At 44.6% G+C, this 22,298-nt stretch overlaps 1 protein-coding gene across 2 annotated transcripts in view; it reads left to right on the top strand.

Moving 5' to 3' along the window:
- The window catches only part of LOC307201887 (uncharacterized protein), a 284,712-nt gene that overhangs the window by 211,807 nt on the left and 50,607 nt on the right, over nucleotides 1-22,298 (top strand). Inside the window, exon 3 of one of the 2 annotated variants that reach the window (XM_079951407.1) lies at nucleotides 1,877-1,891. The exons of the other annotated variant lie outside the window; for it this stretch is intronic. Within the exon in view, the coding sequence (XP_079807533.1) occupies nucleotides 1,877-1,891 (15 nt within the window). The remainder of the gene's footprint in view (nucleotides 1-1,876; nucleotides 1,892-22,298) is intronic. 2 annotated transcript variants of the gene reach the window in all.

The raw sequence follows: 22,298 nt of genomic DNA on the forward strand, positions 1-22,298 counted from the left end.
ATATTCTGTCCCCTGCCACCCCTAACAACTAGAGCCCTCCTTCCTTCACTCTAGTTCCTTTCCTCCAAGGAGCTCAAGGGGGTGGGCATGATTCTTCAGCCATCCCTATTCTATCCTCACAACAACCCTGTGAAGTAGAATCCTAGAATTGTAGAGTTGGAAGGGACCCTGTGGATCATCTAGCCCAGCCCCTTGCAATGAAGGAATGTGCAGTTATCCCATACGGGATCAGCCCCACACTCTAGCCAACTGAGCCAACCAGGTAGGTTAGGCTTTGAGATAGCGACTGACCTAAGGTGTCATGGCTGATTGGAGACTCAAATCATGGTAACCAGAATATTTTAACAGGTGTATATAAGTGCCCAAGGAATTGCATAGCTCTTTTGAGCTATTCACCCAGTGAATATTCAAGCTGCACTGGCTCCCGGTGGAGTACAGGGTCAGATTTAAGGTGCTGCTTTTGACCTTTAAAGCCCTTCACGGCCTAGGACCCTCGTACCTACGGGACCACCTCTCCTGGTATGCCCCACAGAGAGCCTCAAGGTCCATAAATAACAACACCCTAGTGGTCCCAGGCCCTAAGGAAGTTAGATTGGCTTCAACCAGAGCCAGGGCCTTTTCAACTCTGGCTCCGGCCTGGTGGAACGCTCTGCCTCATGAGACCAGGGCCCTGCAGGATCTGATTTCTTTCCGCAGGGCCTGTAAGACAGAGTTGTTCCTCCTGGCCTTTGGCTTGGAGCCAATTTGATTCTATCCCTCCCTCTCTTTTTTTCTTTCTTTCCTTCTCCTCCTGCGATGAGGCTACATTTTAATATTTTAATGTTCCATTATTTTAATGTTGTATTTTATTTTTGTTTTTAAGTTGTAATCATTCATCTTGTTTTTATTATTGCTTGTAAGCTGCTCTGAACCCGGCCTTGGCTGGGGAGGGTGGGGTATAAATAAAATATTATTATTATTATTAACCATTCTCTTCTAAGATACATAAAACTTAAATCTTTGGCATTCAGTAAGAGTCTGCTTCAAAGAGAAAATGGTATATGTGTGCATTGTTTTTATTTATTAGCCACAATTATAAATGTTCCTGCAGCACAATGAAGTGACCACAGAATAGTTTACAGCACATAATACAAAACAAAGGTAGGGTAAATAAATCACAGACCACAAAATCCAAATGATGGCCTCAACACCACAAAGGAGCAAAAACAGGTGCAACAGATATAGGAAGCTGCTCTCCCTGTCTCTTCTACATCCAACAATTATTTCAGAAACATAATGGGATGATGGTTCATGGTGATGTTTCAGGAGGTTATCAGCTTTGTTCCTATGTGAAAAAATCTACCATTCACCTACAAGCTCTAATTGAGTAGGAAAATAATCTGAAGATGACTGAAGTTTTTGCACAGGAATGTAGCACGGTGCAACAGTATGGAGGCTACCACAGTAACAAACACCATGCCAAAAACTCCAATCAACCATCCTGTAGACCTTTGTCCATGGAGAACAACATTCTCCATGTAGTTGGATTCAATGACCCTTGGGGTCCCTTCCAACTCTACAATTCATAGATTTATCTACCCCAACTGAACTCAAAGAATATATGTGGATCAGTTAAACCTGGTCAGAATAGGGATGTATAAAGGCAGCCTGCACTCAGTCCACCATGAGACACCTAAGCCGGACAAGCTCCCCTTGGCGGAAATAGGTTAACACTGGAGTCATGGTCCCACATCCAAACTTTACAATCCCATCTGTGATCAAAGAAAACTGGTGCCTCGGGGCAAAAGTCAGAGTGGATGACATGTCTCAGCACTTGTAGCTGAGCAGTGTTTTTGAGTTCTCCAGATTTTGTCAAGTCATGTATCACGGTGCATACTATAGTAGCTGGAGCTCCCACAGTGATGAATGCTCTATCCAAAACCTGCTTTTCAGTCATTCATGATTAGGTGCAAAGAGAGTCTGCAGGGGGGTGGGAATAATGACCTTTTTCTGGTATGTGCTAGCATGTTCCTAGTTGTGTATGTGTGCTTCTGCACATGCACAGAGATATCTTGTCCTGCCCCCCATTTCAGCAGCAGTTCCTTGCATGGCACTAACAGCCATTCCTGAGCCTCCCCCAAGTTTGGGGACAGCTTTCCAGGTGACGCAGAGAAGGGTCTAAATAAATATGGAACAGAAGGCCAACTGAACTCATACAGAGAGATTCCTGGGATAACTTTGCAATCTTAAAAGATGCATTAACAAAAGGAAGCCACAATGAATGAAAGGGGCTTGGAAAGGCACTCGATATTCAGAAGCTACCACATATATCAGATTTCCCACCAAACCTTCATCATGTCTCTCCCCACCTCCACATCCCCAAAAGCAAATAGGCAGTGGAAAAGACACCACAGGAGTTTCAAGAGTAAAGCTAAGTTTTTGGATTTAAGTGGGATTACTTGTAAGATGCACACACCCTGAAATCATGCAGGAGGCAACTCTTCTGCCAAAATCAAAATCTAGGCAATATGAGCAGGGACAGCTATGGTAGCCTCAAAATGTCATCTATATTAATAAGATTTTGTCCCAATGGAAGTGCTGGTTTGAGCCTGTATCACTGTGCTCTCACTGTTATACCAGCATTGCATGATAACTATGAATCCATAATGCTTCTAACAGAAAGATCTCACACAGGATCTCACAAAATATACCTAGCCAACAACAGTTTGGAAATCCATGGTCTCTCACATTCTTCTTCCCATGCCCAGCCCTTCCAGGTCACAATGGGAGAGATACTAGAACAAAGACACAGTTTAAAACAAATAGAGGTCAGTGTTTGGATGTCCAATGAACTGGAGAAAAAGAAGCCACCAAATTATTTTGAGATTGAGGCAACAAAATTATCAATATTACAAAATATTACGTGTTCAGAAAATGACTCTGATGAAGCAGAGGATGAGAAACGACCACACAGTGTATCCAGCTAACATCAGTCATGACTGTATGAAACATTTTTTTATTTGAAGGGAAAATGTGTGGAGCAAATGCTTCTCCTCTCCCATCTCGTACTGTGCAGATCTGTCCAATGACTCAAGGCATGCAGTGGTGAAGTGTTTGAGACAGACAGGCAAACACAGTGATTATGGTCAAGTCCACAAAGAAAAGGCAATAGAATATTAATGGAAATGTGAAGTCACCATTGTCTTATACATAAAAGGTTAAGTAGAGCTTTGCTGGATCAGACTGAAAGCCCTGCATCTTCTCTCCGGAGTTCACCAGAAGCCTCTGCCCACAAACAGGACCCGAGTGCAGCTCTCTCCCCAAGTCCTTAATCCTCCCCCTCTAAGCTTTCTATCACACAATTTTTGTACAGGAACCTATCACTGTGGCTACTGGGAAATCAAACACCCTTTCAAAAATCTCCCACATTCAGAAATAAAGAATAGAAACGATGAAGGATAACATCACACATGTGATATTCCCAGTGTAATGGGACTAACTCATGAATATGTGGAGCAATTTTTTGTCTGGAACTAAAACGGTCTAAGCAAATGTTTCTTGGAACTTCTTAAACATCAACACAATCAAGTAGAGGACAGAGAGATAGAGTCAACCTAACTGTATCATGTCCATTTTTTAGAAGCATATATGCCTCCCATTTACATATTCCCAGGATGAAACTTAGAAGGACATTAGGAGTGTGTTAGGACTAAAGAAGCAACAGCACAACTCACTCTGAAAATGCAGTGAGGGTCAGTTAGGCAACAGAAGCAATTCACTCACATAGCCATGAAGGCACGTACAGTTTTTGTGCACTATCTCTCAGACTAACCTACCTCACAGGATTGTTGTGAAGATAAAATGGATGAACAGCCTTGGATACCACCCTGAGCTCCTTGGCAGAAGGACAGGATACAAATGAAATTGATTGATCAAATGATATTCTTGGGTTCTACCAGAGCAAAATAATTTTCTTTTTTTTAATCCAACCATGTCACTATTTTAAAAAGCCACTAAGGTACAGATCTACCACACACAGTTCCCATTTTGATAAATAGCTGATGCCACGGTAGAACAAGTTCAAGTTTAAAGTGCATTATTTCATCTTTTTCTGCCTCTCAAGTGCACACATCTGTACCACTCCTGTACCTTATTCTGTCAGTCAATCTACAGCTCAGTCTCCTGTTCAGTATGACTCCTCACATAACACAGCACTGAGCCCTCTCTTCCTCACGCACTCTTTCGCCCTGATCATTCTTCATCTTTCAATGTGTCGGCTCTGCTTTGACTGTCACACACCTCTCTAGATATGAGTAGTAAGCTTGCCACCAAAGAAGCCTGCAGAGAAGGCAAAGGGGAATGAAACTGCCATTGTTCCCGCCCTCAGCATCCAAAATTAATTTTGGACAGGAAGCCTGTTCTATTTCTCTTTCCTCCCAACCGTTGAAGCAGGAAGCTGGCAAACACGCTGAGGTCACTTGAGGGGATGAGATGAAGGGACTAAAGAATGAAAGGAGCATATGTAGGGCAGAGCAACAAGGAAAATGGGCACCCTCCTGTCTAGTTTCCCAGAGGTGTATTTAACTGATACCAGAGCTGGCAGAATGCAGCAGGGGTATTTTGGGGGGTAGGCAATTATGAGGGTCATTTTGGTGGGGAAATGACCATAAGATGAGTTTCCCCACAGTGTTCCTTTATAAAAGCATCTGAGTCAAGGAAGCTAGTCTTCTAGGCCCAGAATATGAGATGACTGGGAAATCTAGACTGCAATAACTATTGAATTTTCTATCTACATTTCGGGTGCCACTATTAACAGCTTTTTAGATACTGGGCTCTGTACTCTCCATTCCGAGAGAGAGAGAGAGAGAGAGAGAGAGAGAGAGAGAGAGAGAGAGAGCACAAAATGTAATTTGTGCAAATTTAACAATTTTGCATAATCTATTTGGTTTCTGCTACTCATGCGGAGCAGCAGGAAGTATTCTGGATATTTAAATCTAATTCAAAGCTTTCTCCATGCGCAGATGCAACTCCACCCACTACCAGGGGTAGCCAACCTGCAAGACTCCAGCTCCCATCACTCCTAAGTACTGGCCATGCTAGCTGGGGATGATGGGAGTTGCAGTCCAACAATATCTGGAGGGCATCCCATTGGCTATCCTTGACCTACACACAGCCATAAGGGCTAGAAACTTGCCCTTTTAAAAAATGAAGTCAGTGTCCAGGATTCTCAGAGCACTGCATCAAAAATTGCAAATCCAAGATCTGCAATGAAAACATGAATGAAAAACAGTTCTGCTTATTGTGTAAGCCAGAGAAAGCGCTAGTAAATGAATGGATGCAAAGATGAAGAAGAAGAAGAAAAGAAGAAGAAGAAGAAGTTCCTTCAGCTGCAGAATTTGTCATTTGTGGTTGCAACGTTTCAGGCTCCCTCCTCCAACAACCAGTGTGCCCGGTGTTGATAAAGGTTTTTGCAGCAGCAGAAGTCATTGTGGATACTATAGCAGCCACAGTGTTACATTCCAATACAAAAACTATTTGCAGGGATGTGAGCAAAGAAGGTGTTCTCCCTTGGCACAACCAGCTTCTCCTTTTCTGGATTGGCATGCAAAATTCAGCTCTTTGTTGCCATCGCTCTGCATAATTCCTTCAAATTAAGAACACCGGAAGTTGCTTCAGCCAAACCTTTCATCCATCTCACTCTATTGTTGACACATCGGCAGCGGTTTTCCAGGGTTTCATGCGGGAATCTCTCTCAGCCATACCCGCAGATGAGGCAGATGTGTGTGTGAACATGGGACCTTTGCATGAAACCGAGCTCTAACATTAAGCTACAGTCCCACTCCATTGAGCTTCACATAATCATTCCTGGAAAGGGAACAGGCAACTCACTGTAGTGAAACTTAAGGGGATAAAAAGATCAATTTCATGTAGTAGCCTTTCTTGCTAACAGAGAGCTCTGCTTTATATATTTGTGAATTCAAACTGGGATTCACAAAATGTTTAGGTATGCGTAATCCTGCCCCCCAAAAGCACTGCATATAAGAAGGAAATCAACAGCAACATCCATAAAAGCATCCATAAATACTTATCAGCTAAAAGGGGGTGCAGAATCATGTTTTAAAATCCTGCTTAATCCAAGGTTTTTAAAAGACACCTGAAGGAACAGAGGACTGGTTCCTGCTGAACTTTTACAGGCAAGGACTTCCACAGGGCAGGTCCTGCCACACTAAAAGTTCAGTCCCTAGTGAAGGCCACCCAAACTTCAGGGTCATGGGGAACCATCACAGCTCACAAAGGAACAGGAGGGAGCTCTGGTGAGCTCTGGCTGAAAAGAAGTCCTGGAAGTCTCATAGACAAGTAAGATTATCTTCCATGAACACGGTCTTAACAGCTCTGTGGGCACCACCACCCATATCTCCTGGTTCTCCTGAAAGCAAGCATATCCCTGCACTTTCGATCCTGCCTTTCAAGAGACAGGAGCCCAAAATGAGTGTGTTGATAAACCTGGAAGGATGATATTCTGTGAAATTCCATACCCTAACCACAAAACAAACACCCACTCCAGCTGAAGGGGAAGCAGGTTGCAACGTAAGTCATGCTGGAGGATTTTGCACAGCGCTACAGCACTGTGCCCAACTGGGGTGGCGGCACAGTGAAATGAAGCCTATCAAAAACCTGGGACCACTATGTTTGTGCTTCTGTTTAAATGAAGCTCAGTCAGGCAGGAAAATATATTGGCCTATTGTTGAAACTGCAGCAATCTGAAATTAGGGAGTGGGCAGGATCAATTTTAGTTCTGCATTGTACAGGGAGGGATCATTTTTTAAAAAAATTAACCTTAAACCAGATTTTCTTGCAAAAACCATTATATATGATTATGATTATGATTATGATTACCCCACCCATATGACTGGGTTGCCCCAGAATATTAAAAATATGAAAAAACATAAAACATTAAAAACTTCCCTAAATAGGGCTGCCTTCAGATGTCATCTAAAAGTCAGATAGTTGCTTATTTCCTTGACATCTGATGGGAGGGTTTTCCACAGTTTTTGTTCAATTATTTTGCATTACAAAATACCCCTAAAACACAAGTATGTGGAACCTTTGGCCTTCCAACTGTTGCTTGAATCCAACTCCCATCAGCCCCTGAAAGCATGGCCAATGGCCGGGGATGATGGGAGCTGCAGTTCAGCAATGTCTGGAGGGTCAAAGGTTTCCCACACCTATCCAAAAAACCAACATTATCCATTATCAGCACTTTAAAAAGCAACTGCATTACTGTTACTAAAACGTGAACCTTTGAAAGTAGAGGAGTTTAAAAGAATGCATTTGTGGATTATTTTTGCCCACCACCATTAATTTGGCTGTGGCCTTGTAAACCTTAAAGGTAAAGGGACCCCTGACCATTAGGTCCAGTCGTGACTGACTCTGGGGTTGCGGCACTCATCTCGCTTTATTGACCGAGGGAGCCGGCATACAACTTCCGGGTCATGTGGCCAGCATGACTAAGCTGCTTCTGGCGAACCAGAGCAGCGCACGGAAATGCTGTTAACCTTCCCGCCGGAGCGGTACCTATTTATCTACTTGCATTTGATGTGCTTTCAAACTGCTAGATTGGCAGGAGCACGGACCGAGCAATGGAAGCTCACCCCGTCACGGGGATTCGAACCGCCGACCTTCTGATCGGCAAGTCATGGGCTCTGTGGTTTAACCCACAGTGCCACCCGCCTCCCTTGTAAACTTTAAGATGGATCAAAAAGATATGTCAAGCTTCTCCCCTAGCCAAGGCCTGGGAATTCCAGGTTGAATGTCTCTATTTACTAGTCAGCTCTACAAATTTCAGTACCAAGGCCAGGCATGCTGCATGGCCCCCACGACTACTGGCACCCACGTTTGCGGAGTCAAACTGACACTCCTGACAGGAACATACCACAATATTTCTATGGGAGCTACGATAGCAACATAAAGAATGTCATAAACTCCAACCAAACAGCTAACTGTCCATTCACTGCAGACTTTTACCCAAGAAGAGTATTTGTATATTTATCTGTCTTATCAGTATCAGTGCCCTACAGAAGCTGGTTTCATTCACCCAGCCCAGCAGCAGACCAACTCTGCATTACAAAGATGTCTGCAAACATGACATGGCTGGCAACATCAATCCCTTGCAGACAACCCCAGTGCTTGGAGACAAATAGTCAGGTCATGTGCATCCATAGCAGTGACCAGAGGAAGAATGGCTTCTGGGAGGAGAGCAGACAGAATAAATGCTATGGTGCATCTGCAGCAGCACAACTAGATGGCTTCATCTGCCCCAGCTGCAACAAAACCTGTCTCTCCCATATCAGTCTCACCCTTCCAACAGTGTGACTTCACTCCCAAAGGCGCACTCCTCCCAAGACAGACGGATGCTAACCACAACCACAAGTGCTGGCTCTCTATAATAGAATTTGTAGGACATACTTGAAAATATAAAAAGTGGTCTGATGGGAAACTGGAAATAGGGGCATTCAAAGGAAAACTATCGGACTGCTACCAACCACCCAAGCACAAATAAGCCCCTTTGGCTTTTGTAGACTCAAACTGGAATAATCAGTTCTATACAAACCTTTTACCAGAGGATATCAAGTACCTTATTTTCATGGGCCATGAAATACTTATTTCTGAGCAATATTCATCAACGCTTCATTTTTTGTCAAACCACAGACAAATTTCAGAGCAGGTATCCCAAACACTATTCTCTCCCCATTCCATCCTGCTTTTAGCCTGCCTCTAACCCCAGGCTTTTTTAGTTCTTGGGAGAGCCATTTACTTGCATTTTCTCCCTGTAGCCTTCAGAGAGACTGAAACAGGCAACTCCCTTCAAAATGGTAATTTGCAACTCAATACCTTCATCACTTGATCTAAGGTTACAACACTCACATGTTAGCTACCAAAGAACAACAACCAGTTAGTTCATCATTAACTCAGCAGGACCCTCAGAGTCCTTTAGAAAAGCAACAACATTGTGCGAAAACCCCCAGTTAGCAATACACATTTACCCATTTTCCATTTTAAACCTTAATTAATACACATGCATTCTTCATTTCTCAGTCAATTGAACCATTATACTTAACCACTTGAAGGACAGACCTGAAATAATGCAGCATTGCAGGAGGGAAAACATTGCTGATGAATGTTCCTCACTCTGTCTGCCCACAACCACCTGAGCCAGAAGATGGTCCCATTAACGTCATTAGGATAAGTGGTTTTATGACCACATTTAAGAATCCCATCTAAGAAAAAACAACTATTTTATGTCAGAGGCAGAAGTCAGAATGGATTACCACTTATTGCTCCTGAATCCTGCAGATTTTTGTCACGCCTTTTACCATGGTGTGTATAACTGGGGCTCCACAGTGATGGATACTATAGCAAAAACCTGCTCACCCAACCAACAGTGAAGCAAAAGCTAAGTTTTTCATTGCATATATGATTTGTTACCCTTCAGTGGGCCACATTCAAGTGGCAAAGACATGTTGCAGTCTTTTAAAAAATATGCTTTTCTCTAAACAAAAATATATATGTGTTGATTTTAGGCATGCAAACACTAGGATATATCATTCTTTTGCTTCCACCAGCAGCCCCTTACACTGTCTCAAAGGTCATTCCTAGCATCTCCCCATGTTTGTAGGGTGGCTTCCTCCACTGCATGTGAATTACTTCATAAGGAAGGGTTTCTGACTCTCCTGTATGTGAGTGTCTGAGGGCCCTGCTCCTTCTTGCCACTCACCATCTGGCCTGGGGCGGGGCCTGAAGCCTCATAAAGGACTGCTGGACTCTGCTGCCCAGGAGGACTCTCCTGTGTGGGTGTCTGAGGGCCCTGCTCCTTCTTGCCACTCACCATCTGGCCTGGGGCGGGGCCTGAAGCCTCATAAGGACTGCTGGACTCTGCTGCCCAGGAGGACTCTCCTGCGTGGGTGTCTGAGGGCCCTGCTCCTTCTTGCCACTCACCATCTGGCCTGGGGCGGGGCCTGAAGCCTCATAAGGACTGCTGGACTCTGCTGCCCAGGAGGACTCTCCTGTGTGGGTGTCTGAGGGCCCTGCTCCTTCTTGCCACTCACCATCTGGCCTGGGGCGGGGCCTGAAGCCTCACAGGGACTGCTGGACTCTGCTGCCCAGGAGGACTCTCCTGTATGTGAGTGTCTGAGGGCCCTGCTCCTTCCTGCCACTCACCATCGGGCCTGGGGCGGGGCCTGAAGCCTCATAAGGACTGCTGCACTCCGCTGCCCAGGAGGACTCTCCTGTGTGAGTGCATGGGGCCCTGCTCCTTCCTGCCACTTACCACCTGGCCCAGGGCAGGGCCTGACGGGCCTCACTAGGACAGTTGCTGTTACTGCTGGAGGGGTGCAGAGTGCTTTTAAAATGTTTTAAAAATTTTATTTTGAATTTTTTGTATGTGGGGGGGTGGGGGTGGATGTTTATTGGGCCTGGGAATTTGTTTGATTTTATGTTTTTGTAATTTTTATAATTTTTATTGTTTTTTGTTTGTATTGTTTTATTTGTGTTGTTGTTGTTTTTTGTTGTTTTTTAAAGGGGTTATTTTGTTCTTAAGGGGAGGGGTCAGGGCTGCCGGGGAATGGGCCCCAGCCCACAAAATGGCTGGGATATGTTTCACGGGGGGGAATGCACTGGGACAACCGATCTCAGTGATCACGGGTAGGAGGAGGAGTTACGCTAAGACCAGACCATGTCATTACAGAGGAGGCAGGTTTAGTCGTTGTCTGAGGACTATCCCTGCCTCCGGGTCTGGCCCTGACCGGATGAATACTAGAATCAGCAAGGGATACCCACATGACCTGAAAGTGTTGCTGTGCAATGCCAGGTCAATGATTCATAAGACTACTGCCATCCATGACTTGATCATGGATGGAGGACTTGACCTGGCATGTGTAACAGAGACTTGGTTGGATGAAGCAGATGGGCCTGTCCTTGCCGCTGCTTGTCCACCAGGTTTCTCTTACGCACAGCAACCCAGGTCATGTGGGCGGGGAGGGGGGGTTGCAGTGATTTTTAGGAAGTCATTAGTTTGCACCAGACGTCCTATTGGGAAGACCCAGTTTTCTGAGTGCATGTTCTGGAAGTTGGGCAATAGGGGCAGTACAGGATTCCTTTTGGTGTACCGACCTCCCCGCTGCACCAAGGATTCCCTGCCCGAGCTGCTTCAGGTCGTGGCGGATGTTCTCCTGGAGACACCTAGCTTGGTTGTCCTGGGGGATTTTAACATCCATGCCGACACGACCTTACAAGGGGCCGCTCAGGACTTCGTGGAAAGCATGGCCTCCATGGGGCTGTCCCTGAATAAGTCTGGCCCAACCCATAGCCGCGGACATGCCTTGGACCTGGTGTTTACCTCTACGGATGTTGGTGATCTGACACTAAGTAAAAGTGAAACGAAAGAAGTGCCATGGTCAGACCACTTCCTGGTGCAACTGGACTTCTCTGCGACCCATCCCCTCTGCAGGGAGGTGGGACCGATTTGGATGGTCCGCCCCCGCCACTTAATGGATCCAAATGGTTTCCAGAGAGTGGTAGGGGATGCTTTATCCCATGTTGATGGCCTTTCAGCCGATTCCCTGGTGGCCCGCTGGAATGTGGAGTTAACCAGGGCTATTGACTGTTTGGCTCCGAAGCGCCCTCTCCGATTGCATGGAGCCCGGAGAGCCCCGTGGTTTTCCACGGATCTGAGGGCAATGAAACAATCGTTGAGACGGCTAGAGCGCCGGTGGCGGATAACCCATTCTGAATCTGACCAGACACAGGTTAGAGCTCAACGTCGAGCCTACCAAGTGGCGATAGCGACGGCGAAGAAGACTTTCTTCACCGCCTCTATTGCATCTGCAGAAAACAGCAGCAGGAGACTCTTTCAGGTGGTTCACAATTTAGCGGAACCACCTGTAACATCGGGGCCCAGTACGGGCCACATGTTCTCCTGCAATGATTTTGCAAATTTTTTTGCAGATAAAATCGCTCAGATTCGGGAAGAAGTAGACTCCACCGTGGGAGCAGGGCCGGGGCGGGAGAGTGCTAGAGTCCTGTCTGGTCAAGTTGTGTGGGATGAATTCCAATCTGTTACCTCCGAGGATGTGGACAGGCTGCTTGGACGAGTGAAGCCAACCACCTGTCTCCTGGATCCTTGCCCATCCTGGCTTATAAAAGCTAGCCGGGAAGGACTGGGCGATGGGCTTTGTGGGGTGGTGAATGCTTCCCTCCGTGAGGGAGCCTTCCCAGACCCGCTGAAAGAGGCGGTTATTAAACCGCTTCTTAAAAAACCATCTCTAGATGCGGCCACGATGGCCAATTATCGCCCAGTCTCAAACCTTCCATTCTTGGGCAAGGTGATTGAGCGAGTGGTTGCTGAACAACTCCAGGCACGCCTGGAAGAAGCGGACCATTTGGATCCCTTCCAGTCGGGATTCAGGCCTCATCATGGGACTGAAACTGCCTTGGTCGCACTGGTTGATGATCTCCGGCGGGCTAGGGACAAAGGTGAGAGCTGTTTCCTAGTTCTGCTGGATCTCTCAGCGGCGTTTGATACCATCGACCATGACATCCTTCTGGACCGTCTTGAGGGGCTGGGAGCTGGGGGCACTGTCATACAGTGGTTCCGCTCCTTCCTCCTGGGCCGTGTTCAGAAAGTGGTGGTGGGGGGTGAGTGTTCAGACCCCTGGGCTCTCACTTGTGGGGTGCCTCAGGGTTCTGTCCTCTCCCCCATGCTTTTCAACATCTACATGCAGCCGCTGGGAGGGATCATCAGGAGGTTTGGGCTGGGTGTTCATCAGTATGCAGATGATACCCAGCTCTACCTCTCTTTTAAATCAGAACCAGTGAAGGCGGTAAAGGTCCTGTGTGAGTGTCTGGAAGTGGTTGGAGGATGGATGGCGGCTAACAGATTGAGGTTGAATCCTGACAAGACAGAAGTACTGTTTTTGGGGGACAGGAGGCGGGCAGGTGTGGAGGATTCCCTGGTCCTGAATGGGGTAACTGTGCCCCTGAAGGACCAGGTGCGCAGCCTGGGAGTCATTTTGGACTCACAGCTGTCCATGGAGGCACAGGTCAAATCTGTATCCAGGGCAGCTGTTTACCAGCTCCATCTGGTACGTAGGCTGAGACCCTATCTGCCTGCAGACTGTCTCACCAGAGTGGTACATGCTCTGGTTATCTCCCGCTTGGACTACTGCAATGCGCTTTACGTGGGGCTACCTTTGAAGGTGACCCGGAAACTACAACTAATCCAGAATGCGGCAGCTAGACTGGTGACTGGGAGCGGCCGCCGAGACCATATAACACCGGTCTTGAAAGACCTACATTGGCTCCCAGTACGTTTCCGAGCACAATTCAAAGTGTTGGTGCTGACCTTTAAAGCCCTAAATGGCCTCGGTCCAGTATATCTGAAGGAGCGTCTCCTCCCCCATCGGTCTGCCCGGACACTGAGGTCCAGCTCCGAGGGCCTTCTGGCGGTTCCCTCACTGCGAGAGGCCAAGTTGCAGGGAACCAGGCAGAGGGCCTTCTCGGTGGTGGCGCCCGCCCTGTGGAATGCCCTCCCATCGGATGTCAAGGCGATGGACAACTACCTGACATTCAGAAAACATCTGAAGGCAGCCCTGTTCAGGGAAGTTTTTAATATGTGACATTTTAGTGTATTTTTCATCTCTGTTGGAAGCCGCCCAGAGTGGCTGGGGAAACCCAGCCAGATGGGCGGGGTACAAATAATAAATTATTATTATTATTATTATTATTATTATTATTATTATTATTATTATTCTGATGACACACAAATTCCATGTCCACTTTTTAAGCTCTCACATGAGAATAGAAAATGTCTTTACACCGACAGTACCATGGGCAAAAGTCAGAGTGGGCGAACTAACTAAATACTTATTTCTGAGCAATATTTGTCAACGCTTCATTTTTTGTATCAAGGTGGATATGATTACGGCAGTGGTTATTATCACAGTGACTAATGCCCTATCAAAAACCTGCACAGATTATTAAAGGGGAAATAGAGCCAGTTGTGCTGCTGTTGCTGAATTTACTTCTTATATTGTGTACATGATTTTTATTGTGCCATGTTCAGGTGCAAAAGATCTCTGCAACGGAGAAGCAGTTGTTGGAACTCCCAACACATATGTTTTGCTACTAAATATCTAGTTTACAAGTAGAAATCTCCAGGGTCAAGGCATAAATAGTGCGGGTTAAAATTTGAGGTTAGATTTAGGATTAAGGGTTAAATTAAATTTAGGATTTGAGGGCAATTATACATAAAATCAGTAAAGCCTGAGAACTGCAGGAGATAATTTTCTGTCAAAATCAGAGCATTATTATCAGATACATCTGGTTTTTTTAACAAGGAAGATTTTTCTCCAGTGGTTTTGGTTTGGGCATGTATCACTGTGGTCTTCTAGCATTCCTTGACAGTGACAAACTCATTCATTCACAATGAAGAGTCTCCTCTAAGTTCCAGGGCCATCCAAAACAATGGAAAACTTTAATAGTTTCATTTCATTTCGTTCATTTTATACACCTCTTTCCCAAAATGGACTGTGCCTAGGGTAAATCACAAAAAATCACATTATTTTCAAATTTTATTTCTTTAATTAACATATCTCTATACTACTTTTCAAGAATAATATTCTTCTCAAATAAAATAGGAGGGGGAGAGGAATATGTTACAAAACGTATTTTTAAAAAAATCAAGGCAGATGTAATCAGGAGGGAAACCATCAAAAACCATATATTTAAAGAAGAAGCAGATAACCTGTGGCTTTAACAATGTTGCTGGACTACAATTCCCATCATCGCCGACCATCATCCCTGACCACATGCTGGCTGTGGCTGAAGAGAGTTGGAATCAAACAACTTCTGACAGGTTATAGGTTCTCCGCTCCTGACCTAAACAGAGGTTCTGTGGTTTCCCTCCAGATCTTGCTTTATTTAAGAAAACTGACAACTCCCCTTCTGTCCTGTCCCTCCCTGCACCAGAAAGAAGGCAAGTCTGAGCAAGCTTTTAAGATTTTGTGAGGGCACAGACCACTGTGGGACAATTGTATATATCTGCAAAAAATGCAGCAACTCTACAGCCACAGTTGACATAGTGAAACTGTAGTGATGGCTGTATGTTCTGCTGTGAGCACTAGGACGAAATGTAACATACCGTTTCAAAACTGTCCTAAAGCACACCATCCATTTCTTCAGACAATAAAATATTCATGGAAATGTGAAACCACAGTTCCCTCCAAACCAGTGTTCTTCATGGAGCATGGTTCTTGATGCTTTCCCACTCGTTTCCTATCACACAGTTTTTGTATGGGAACACGTCACAGTGGCAACTGGGACGGCACTGTGATAAACATCCTTACAAAAATCCCCCATGTTCAGAAAGGAAGGATGCCTGTGAAATATGGGTAGACCAACAGACCACAAGGCCAACAGACCACAAGGCATCTCCACTTTGACAAAGCTAAGGCATCAATCTGGAACGAATAAATCTTAGTCTGAACTATAATAACCCAAGCATCTGCTACTCTCTGTCTTCTTAAACACAAACGTAAGCATGACGTCCAGGTTTTTTTTACATAAATCTCCAGAACTTTCCACATAAAGCAATCTGGGACTCGTGTAATGGAGAAAGAGGCAGAAAATGTTTCCCAAGTCTTGTCCATTATTTAAATACATCCTTAAACTTTCCCAGCACATTAAGAACATAGGCAAATAGCTCACACAGAATAGGATCAAATAGGCAAAAAAAAAACCCAGAGGCATCTCACCTGCTGGTAGATCTGACGTTCTTCAGGGGAAACACATATCAGTCTCTCTTCTTAGCAGCATGTGCACATTATTATTCTCTATTTTCCACTCAAGCACACACACCCTCTCTCTCACACACAAGCACACAACACAAATAACAAGTCTACCTCTATTATCCACTCATAAATATCTAGTGCTCTGTTTGACTGCCAACGTTACTCAGCACCAAACTTTCTCTTCCTTAATTTCCTCACTGCCTTATCATTCTTTGTCTTTAAAAGATGTCAAGTCGGCCTGGATTTTTGTATGCAGCTCTAAATGCATGCAGCATGGTTCGCCACAAAAAATAAAACTGCCACCTCTCTTTCCCTCCGCACCTCCCCCCTTCAGCATCCAAAATTAATCCTTAGTCAGGAAGTCTGTTTTCATCCTCTTTCCTCCCACCATTGAAGCAGGAAGCTGACAAAGACCCAGAGCTTACTTGAGTAGAGAAGTTGAAGGAATTAAAGAATGGAATTTGAGGGAAGGGGCAAGAGACAGGGAGGCCTTTTGTTTGTTTAATGAAGATTTAAACCACTTTCCAAGATAACTCACCCTCCCAAGGACTGTTAAAGATTCTCAGTAAAGCAAAAAATTAGATGAGACAAAAATCGCTAAAACTATAAAGTGACAGTAGTGAATAAATAAATCAGATGCAAAAAAAGCAGATAAAAGCATATATTCCAGCCTTCTTCCCAAAGGAGTCCAGGGAGGCAAAGACACAAACAATAAAAGCGATTAAGACATCTAAACACAATTCCAGCACAGATGCAGACTGGGAAAGGTTATTTAAAGAAGGCTTCAGTAGGTACCTAAAAACACTGGCGGACGAAGTGGGGGTAGGGGGAGCGATCCGTCCCAGGTGCCATCCCGGGGGGGCATTGTGGCTGCCCCCACCCCCCCAGGATGCTCAGCACTCGCTGCACACACCCCAACGCGCCCCCGTAGGTGGCACGCCGCACCCCCTGGGATGTGCACCAGCCACACCCCCGGATGTACACTGCTCCCGGTGCTGGAGCAGGTAGCTTTGCCACTGCCTAAAAGACAACAGAGATTGCAACTGACTTAATAGGAGGAATCCCAACAGGTCCCATTCCAATCCTGATAAGATGCTATCTGCAGGAGGCCCTCACTTGTAGAGAGTGGTGATAGATCAAGTATATATGGGGTGAGACAATATGTTAAGTATAATTGACACTGAAATGGCTATGTGTACAGTGGTACCTCTGGTTACGAACTTAATTCGTTCTGGAGGTCTGCTCTTAACCTGAAACCATTCTTAACCTGAGGTACAACTTTAGCTAATGGGACCTCCCACTGCCACCGAGCCGCTGGCGCGCGATTTCTGTTCTCATCCTGAGGTAAAGTTCTTAACCCAAGGTACTACTTCCAGGTTAGCGGAGTCTGTTACCCAAAGTGTTTGTAACCTGAGGTACCACTGTATTGCTGAAAGGGTTTAACTGGAAGATTCCATTGAAGCTATGGAAAAACAATAAGAGCTCTCTGAGCTCTTAGATGCATTGATAATTGCTGTTATTCTCTGCTAGTTAATACATGAGTATCCTAATTTACTGGTATTTATCCAAATTATACTCTTTCATAAATGTTATATCAAGCCTGCAAACATTTTAATATATTTACAGTGGTCTTTTAAATAGTCTGTAAATTTCTTCCATTCCTGGTCAAACTTTTTCTCATCTTGATCTCTGATCTTCACGGTCATCTTTGCCATTTCTGCATAGTCCATCAGCTTAGTAATCCATTCTTCTTTTGTTGCTACCTTCTCCTCCTTCCACTTCTGGGCAAGCAACATTCTTGCGGCTGTTGTCACATACATAAATAATATTTTTAAGTCCTTCGGCATTTCTTCCTGTTAATCTGAGTAAAAAGGCTTCTGGTTTAAGTGAGCTAGAAGATGTATGGTCATGCTGTCGCTCCAGCTATCTCAGCTGGAGCACAACTACTGAAGAAGTAGTTGCCTAGACACCTTAGGAGTTGGTGTAACTAAGTGTTTTGCCAGCAAAGAACTAAATTTCCATTCCCTTGTCCTCATTGGGCTGGGTGTGCTTGAGACACCTCACCAGTGGGGTACACGTGGCCCTCCAAAATGCCATCATATCGCTAAACAGGGAACCTGTGGAAGCCAACAGGATGTCTCTTTATGGAGGCTTGGAAGGAGTTGTCCTATCAACATGCCAAAGACATACAAGCAAAATGGCACTCCTGTTCTTCCCTACATCAATAAATTCTGGTTTCCTGGCTGTCCATAGGGCATGATAATTCCAGGTATGCCCTGCTAGGTTCGATCAAAGGCCCATCTAGCCAAGCATTCTGTGCATGTCAGTGGCCTGTCAGATGTCTACTCAGACTCTGTGATCATCATCTGAAGCCCTTCTTCATGTGCTCCCTCTGTGGGAGGTCCGAGGGTGGCAACACAAGAACGGGCCTTTTCAGTGGTTCTCCCCTGGGAGGCTCACCTGGCACCATCATTACATATCCCTAGGAGCCAGGCAAAAGCATTTCTTTTTCATCGGTCCTTTGGCTTTTAATTATCTACGGTCACTTTATTTCTTTATAAATGATATTATTCTAATAAAATATTAATATAAAATTATTAAGAAGTGAAGTTTTTATAATAATAATAATAATAATAATAATAATAATAATATTTTTTAAAAAAATTGAGCCTACTGGCATATTCATAAAAGGCTAGAAACTTCTCCTTTAAAAAGAAAACATAAAACTAATGTGCTCTGGATCCTAAGTTCTCTACTTCCAAATTCACTGCTTGCATGGAAATGTGGGCAACACACAAATCTCTGCTAATATTATAAAACAGAACAACACAAGGATGAAGGTTTGCCAATTCCCTTTTAGACACAATTTATTTCCATTGCAGAACTGGACATATGTGGTTTCAGGATTTCTGGCACCCTCCCCGCAGCATCCATAATGATGTTTCTCCAGCTTAAATGCTGATAAGAGGTTTTTGCTCTTGCTGATGCCACTGTGGGATGCTCACTGAATCAATTAGATATGACCTTTTGAGAAAGACCTATATCTACCACAGTGAAACATCTCTGTACAAAAATTGCTTGGACTGCCCACTAGCAAAGCAGCTGTTTCCTCTTACACAGCCAGGTCCTTTTCCAGGCTGCCGTATGTAAAAGGACTAGGGGACTATGGCAATGGACATCTGAAAACATATTAAATCCAGCTATTCTTTGCCATAGTCCCCGAGTCCTTTGAAATCCATCTTACACTATCAGAGGAAAGCACATTCTACTGAGACTTAGAAAGATAAGATGATGTAATGAGTCAATTCAATGGTTGACCAGGGAAGATCTGCCAGCAGTTTTTCTCCTCAGTTGTGCCACATGAAGAAATTTAACTAGTTGGGAACTGGGGGGGTTAAACATGCAAAGCACTGAACTATTTTCTTTTCTTTTCTTTTCAATGATATTTGTGAAAGCTATCCAGTGACTTCCAAATGTCTGGTGGAGCCAGATGGGAAGCTCAGGGGAGAGGAGCCATCCAGCAAAATGGGAGAACCCTGTTTAGGTTAACCACCCATGGATTTAGGCTAACTGGGTCAAATTCTGGTTAGAGGAGGCAGTGGGGCAGGAGGATGATCCAGGGGAAAGAGCCGGGGATTTATGGGGCTCTGTGCCACCCATGGGGCAAGAGTTGGAGCTGGTGGAGGAAGGGAGTCAAGAAGAAAAGGGCGGGCAGTCAGAGGCAGGAGGAGATTAGGTGGAGGAAGAGCGGCAGGAAGGCTCAGAGAAGGAAGAGACTGTTCCAGAGAGAGTCATACCATTGGAATCTCCACTGTCTTCTTCTCTGCTGTCTCCACGGTCAAGGACAAGGAGGAGCTTAAAGCAATAGGAGCAGCTGGTGTTGCCAGATGTCTACTCAGACTCTGTGATCATCATCTGAGGCCCTTCTTCATGTGCTCCCTCTGTGGGAGGTCCGAGGGTGGCAACACAAGAATGGGCCTTTTCAGTGCTTCTCGCCTGGGAGGCTCACCTGGCACCATCATTACATATCCCTAGGAGCCAGGCAAAAGCATTTCTTTTTCATCGGTCCTTTGGCTTTTCATTATCTATGGTCTTTTTGCATGGATAGTATGTTTTAATCTAGTTTTTTTTTAAAGTAGAATTGTCTTTTAGATTTTTATGATGCTAGATTTAATTGCTTAGAATACTGTAAGTTGCTTTGGGTTGCCGTGGCAAAAAGGGAACCAATAAATCTAACTGGTAATAAACATGTCTCCAAGGAGTCCACCATATTTGGTCTACTGTACCATCTCAGCACTTTACCATTTCATTTTTCCTTCTATGTGGATCAGACCATAAAAGATGGAACTGGAGAAGCTCCTATGCAGAGATAAAACACACCTATGCTTCTGGCATTGGCTTGGGTCACTGTACACACTGCAATACTGTACATGAAAAGCTTACAACCTGCAACACTGTGTGATGCAGTCATTTGCTGTGACCTCCTATGGACTCAATAAACCTTCATGTTTTGCTAATGGATCACCTGGACTTCATACAAACCAAGATAAAACATGGGGGAATGGGAAACCACCTACAGTTTTATGAATCACATATTTCTATGTAGGTTATAGTAATGGATGCTACCGTTTATGAAAAACAGCAGGAGAAAAAAAAGGAAGATCAAATGAAAGGAGTCACCCAACGCTTAGCAAAGTTCTTACAAAGAACATTTTGACATTTTTTCTAAAAGCCATGATTGAGCATCTGGAAATCTATACATGGACACAGACAGATCTCCTAAATCAACATGCATATTTATCTACCTGCCAGTTTATCCTGTTAAGAAAGCAAAAAAGGTAAAAGTAAAGGACACCTGGATGGTTAAGTCTAGTCAAAAGCGACTATGGAGTTGAGGCATGCATCTCGCTTTCAGGCTGAGGGAGCTGGCATTTGTCCACAGACAGCTTTCTGCCTTGACCCATTGCTTCAACTTAGGGTCTTCGTGGATATTACAGGCTGTGGTCCAGAGCAGAAGGGGAGTTTTTAGTCAGGGTTTGTATCATTGTGAGCCCCGGGCAGCACAGTGATTTCTACTCATACAAATACCAAGCATAAACCACAATATGTTATCTAGAAAATGCATAGTTGGATGCAGCGTGACCATGCATCTCCTAGCTCACTTAAACCCTTCCGCCTGATGTGGTGTGATTGTTAGTGCTAAAAGAATAAATTATGCTAAATGGCTACATTTGCATCATTGCATTTAGTTCAGGTTTTTTTTCCTGGTAAAAAGAAACAAGCCAGTGTATAAAGTAGTTAAGAAGAATAATTGAAATGAGGGTGGCAAAAATGAGAGGCTTGATTAGGGTTTCTGCTTTTGCTAGTTACAATGTTTTGGTCACATGAAAGCTCAGGGGAATGTTACTTGGTAGTCGTTCTTCCACCTCAAAAATGGTTGGATGACTTGTTCCGGAGTCCCATTCTGAAAAATTTCTTTTTAGCTAATTTCAAGAAAGCAGAGCGGATGTTCTCCCTTTCTGTTGCCCCATCCCCCAACATTCATTACATATTTTTCCTTCATCTCCTCTCCAAAATCAACCTCAGGGTCTTTTCTGGCTTCCTGTTTCAAATGTGGGAGGAAGCAGAAACAGACTTCCTGTTTAGGATTAATTTTAGACCTTGAGAAAGGGGATGGGGGATAAAGAAATGGCTTTTTAATTCCCTAGTGCTTTCTCTGTGGGTTTCTTTGGTGGCAAAGTGAGCTTCATATATCCAGAGATGCTATGACTATCAAGGTAGAAAGGGCATATGTAGAGGTAAATAATGATAAGACAGAGAAAGAAGGGAGCAAGGAAAAGACTGGTGTTGCATTAGGTGGCAAGTTGTGTTATATAGATTTTGGAGGAAAGGTATACAGTGGTACCTCAAGTTACAAATGCCTCAGGTTACAAACACTTCAGGTTACAAACTCCGTTAGCCTGGAAGAGTTACCTTGAGTTGAGAACTTTGCCCCAGGATGAGAACCAAAATCGTGTGTCAGCGGTGCAGCAGCAGCAAGAGGCCCCATTAGCGAAAGCCAGCCTCTAGTTAAGAACAGTTTCAGGTTAAGAACAGACCTCCAGAACGAATTACGTTCGTAACTAGAGGTACCACTGTATAGAGAAATGAGGGATAGGTGGCTGAGTAGATATAAAGGATGTATGTTTACATGTGATTTATGTCATTGAGAGGAAAGAGGGCATATTTTTAAGGGTGTGCTCGAAAGCAGGTCATTTTTTTAAATGGCTGCACTGGCATTCTGTTTCTGAGAGCCCTTACTGAGAGCAACTTAATGGATAGAGCAATGGGGATTGTCTTGGGAAAGCTCTGGGTTCAGGCCCCTGCTAACCCACCTCACAGAGTTGTTGTGATGATAAAATGAGGGATCGTCTTCCATTTTCCTTGTTGGAAGTGGGATACTAACATGATCAGTAAATGCATTGTTGCATTTCA

This window comes from Podarcis cretensis (genome assembly GCF_951804945.1).
Source record: "Podarcis cretensis genome assembly, chromosome: 13".
Classification (NCBI taxonomy): domain Eukaryota; kingdom Metazoa; phylum Chordata; class Lepidosauria; order Squamata; family Lacertidae; genus Podarcis; species Podarcis cretensis.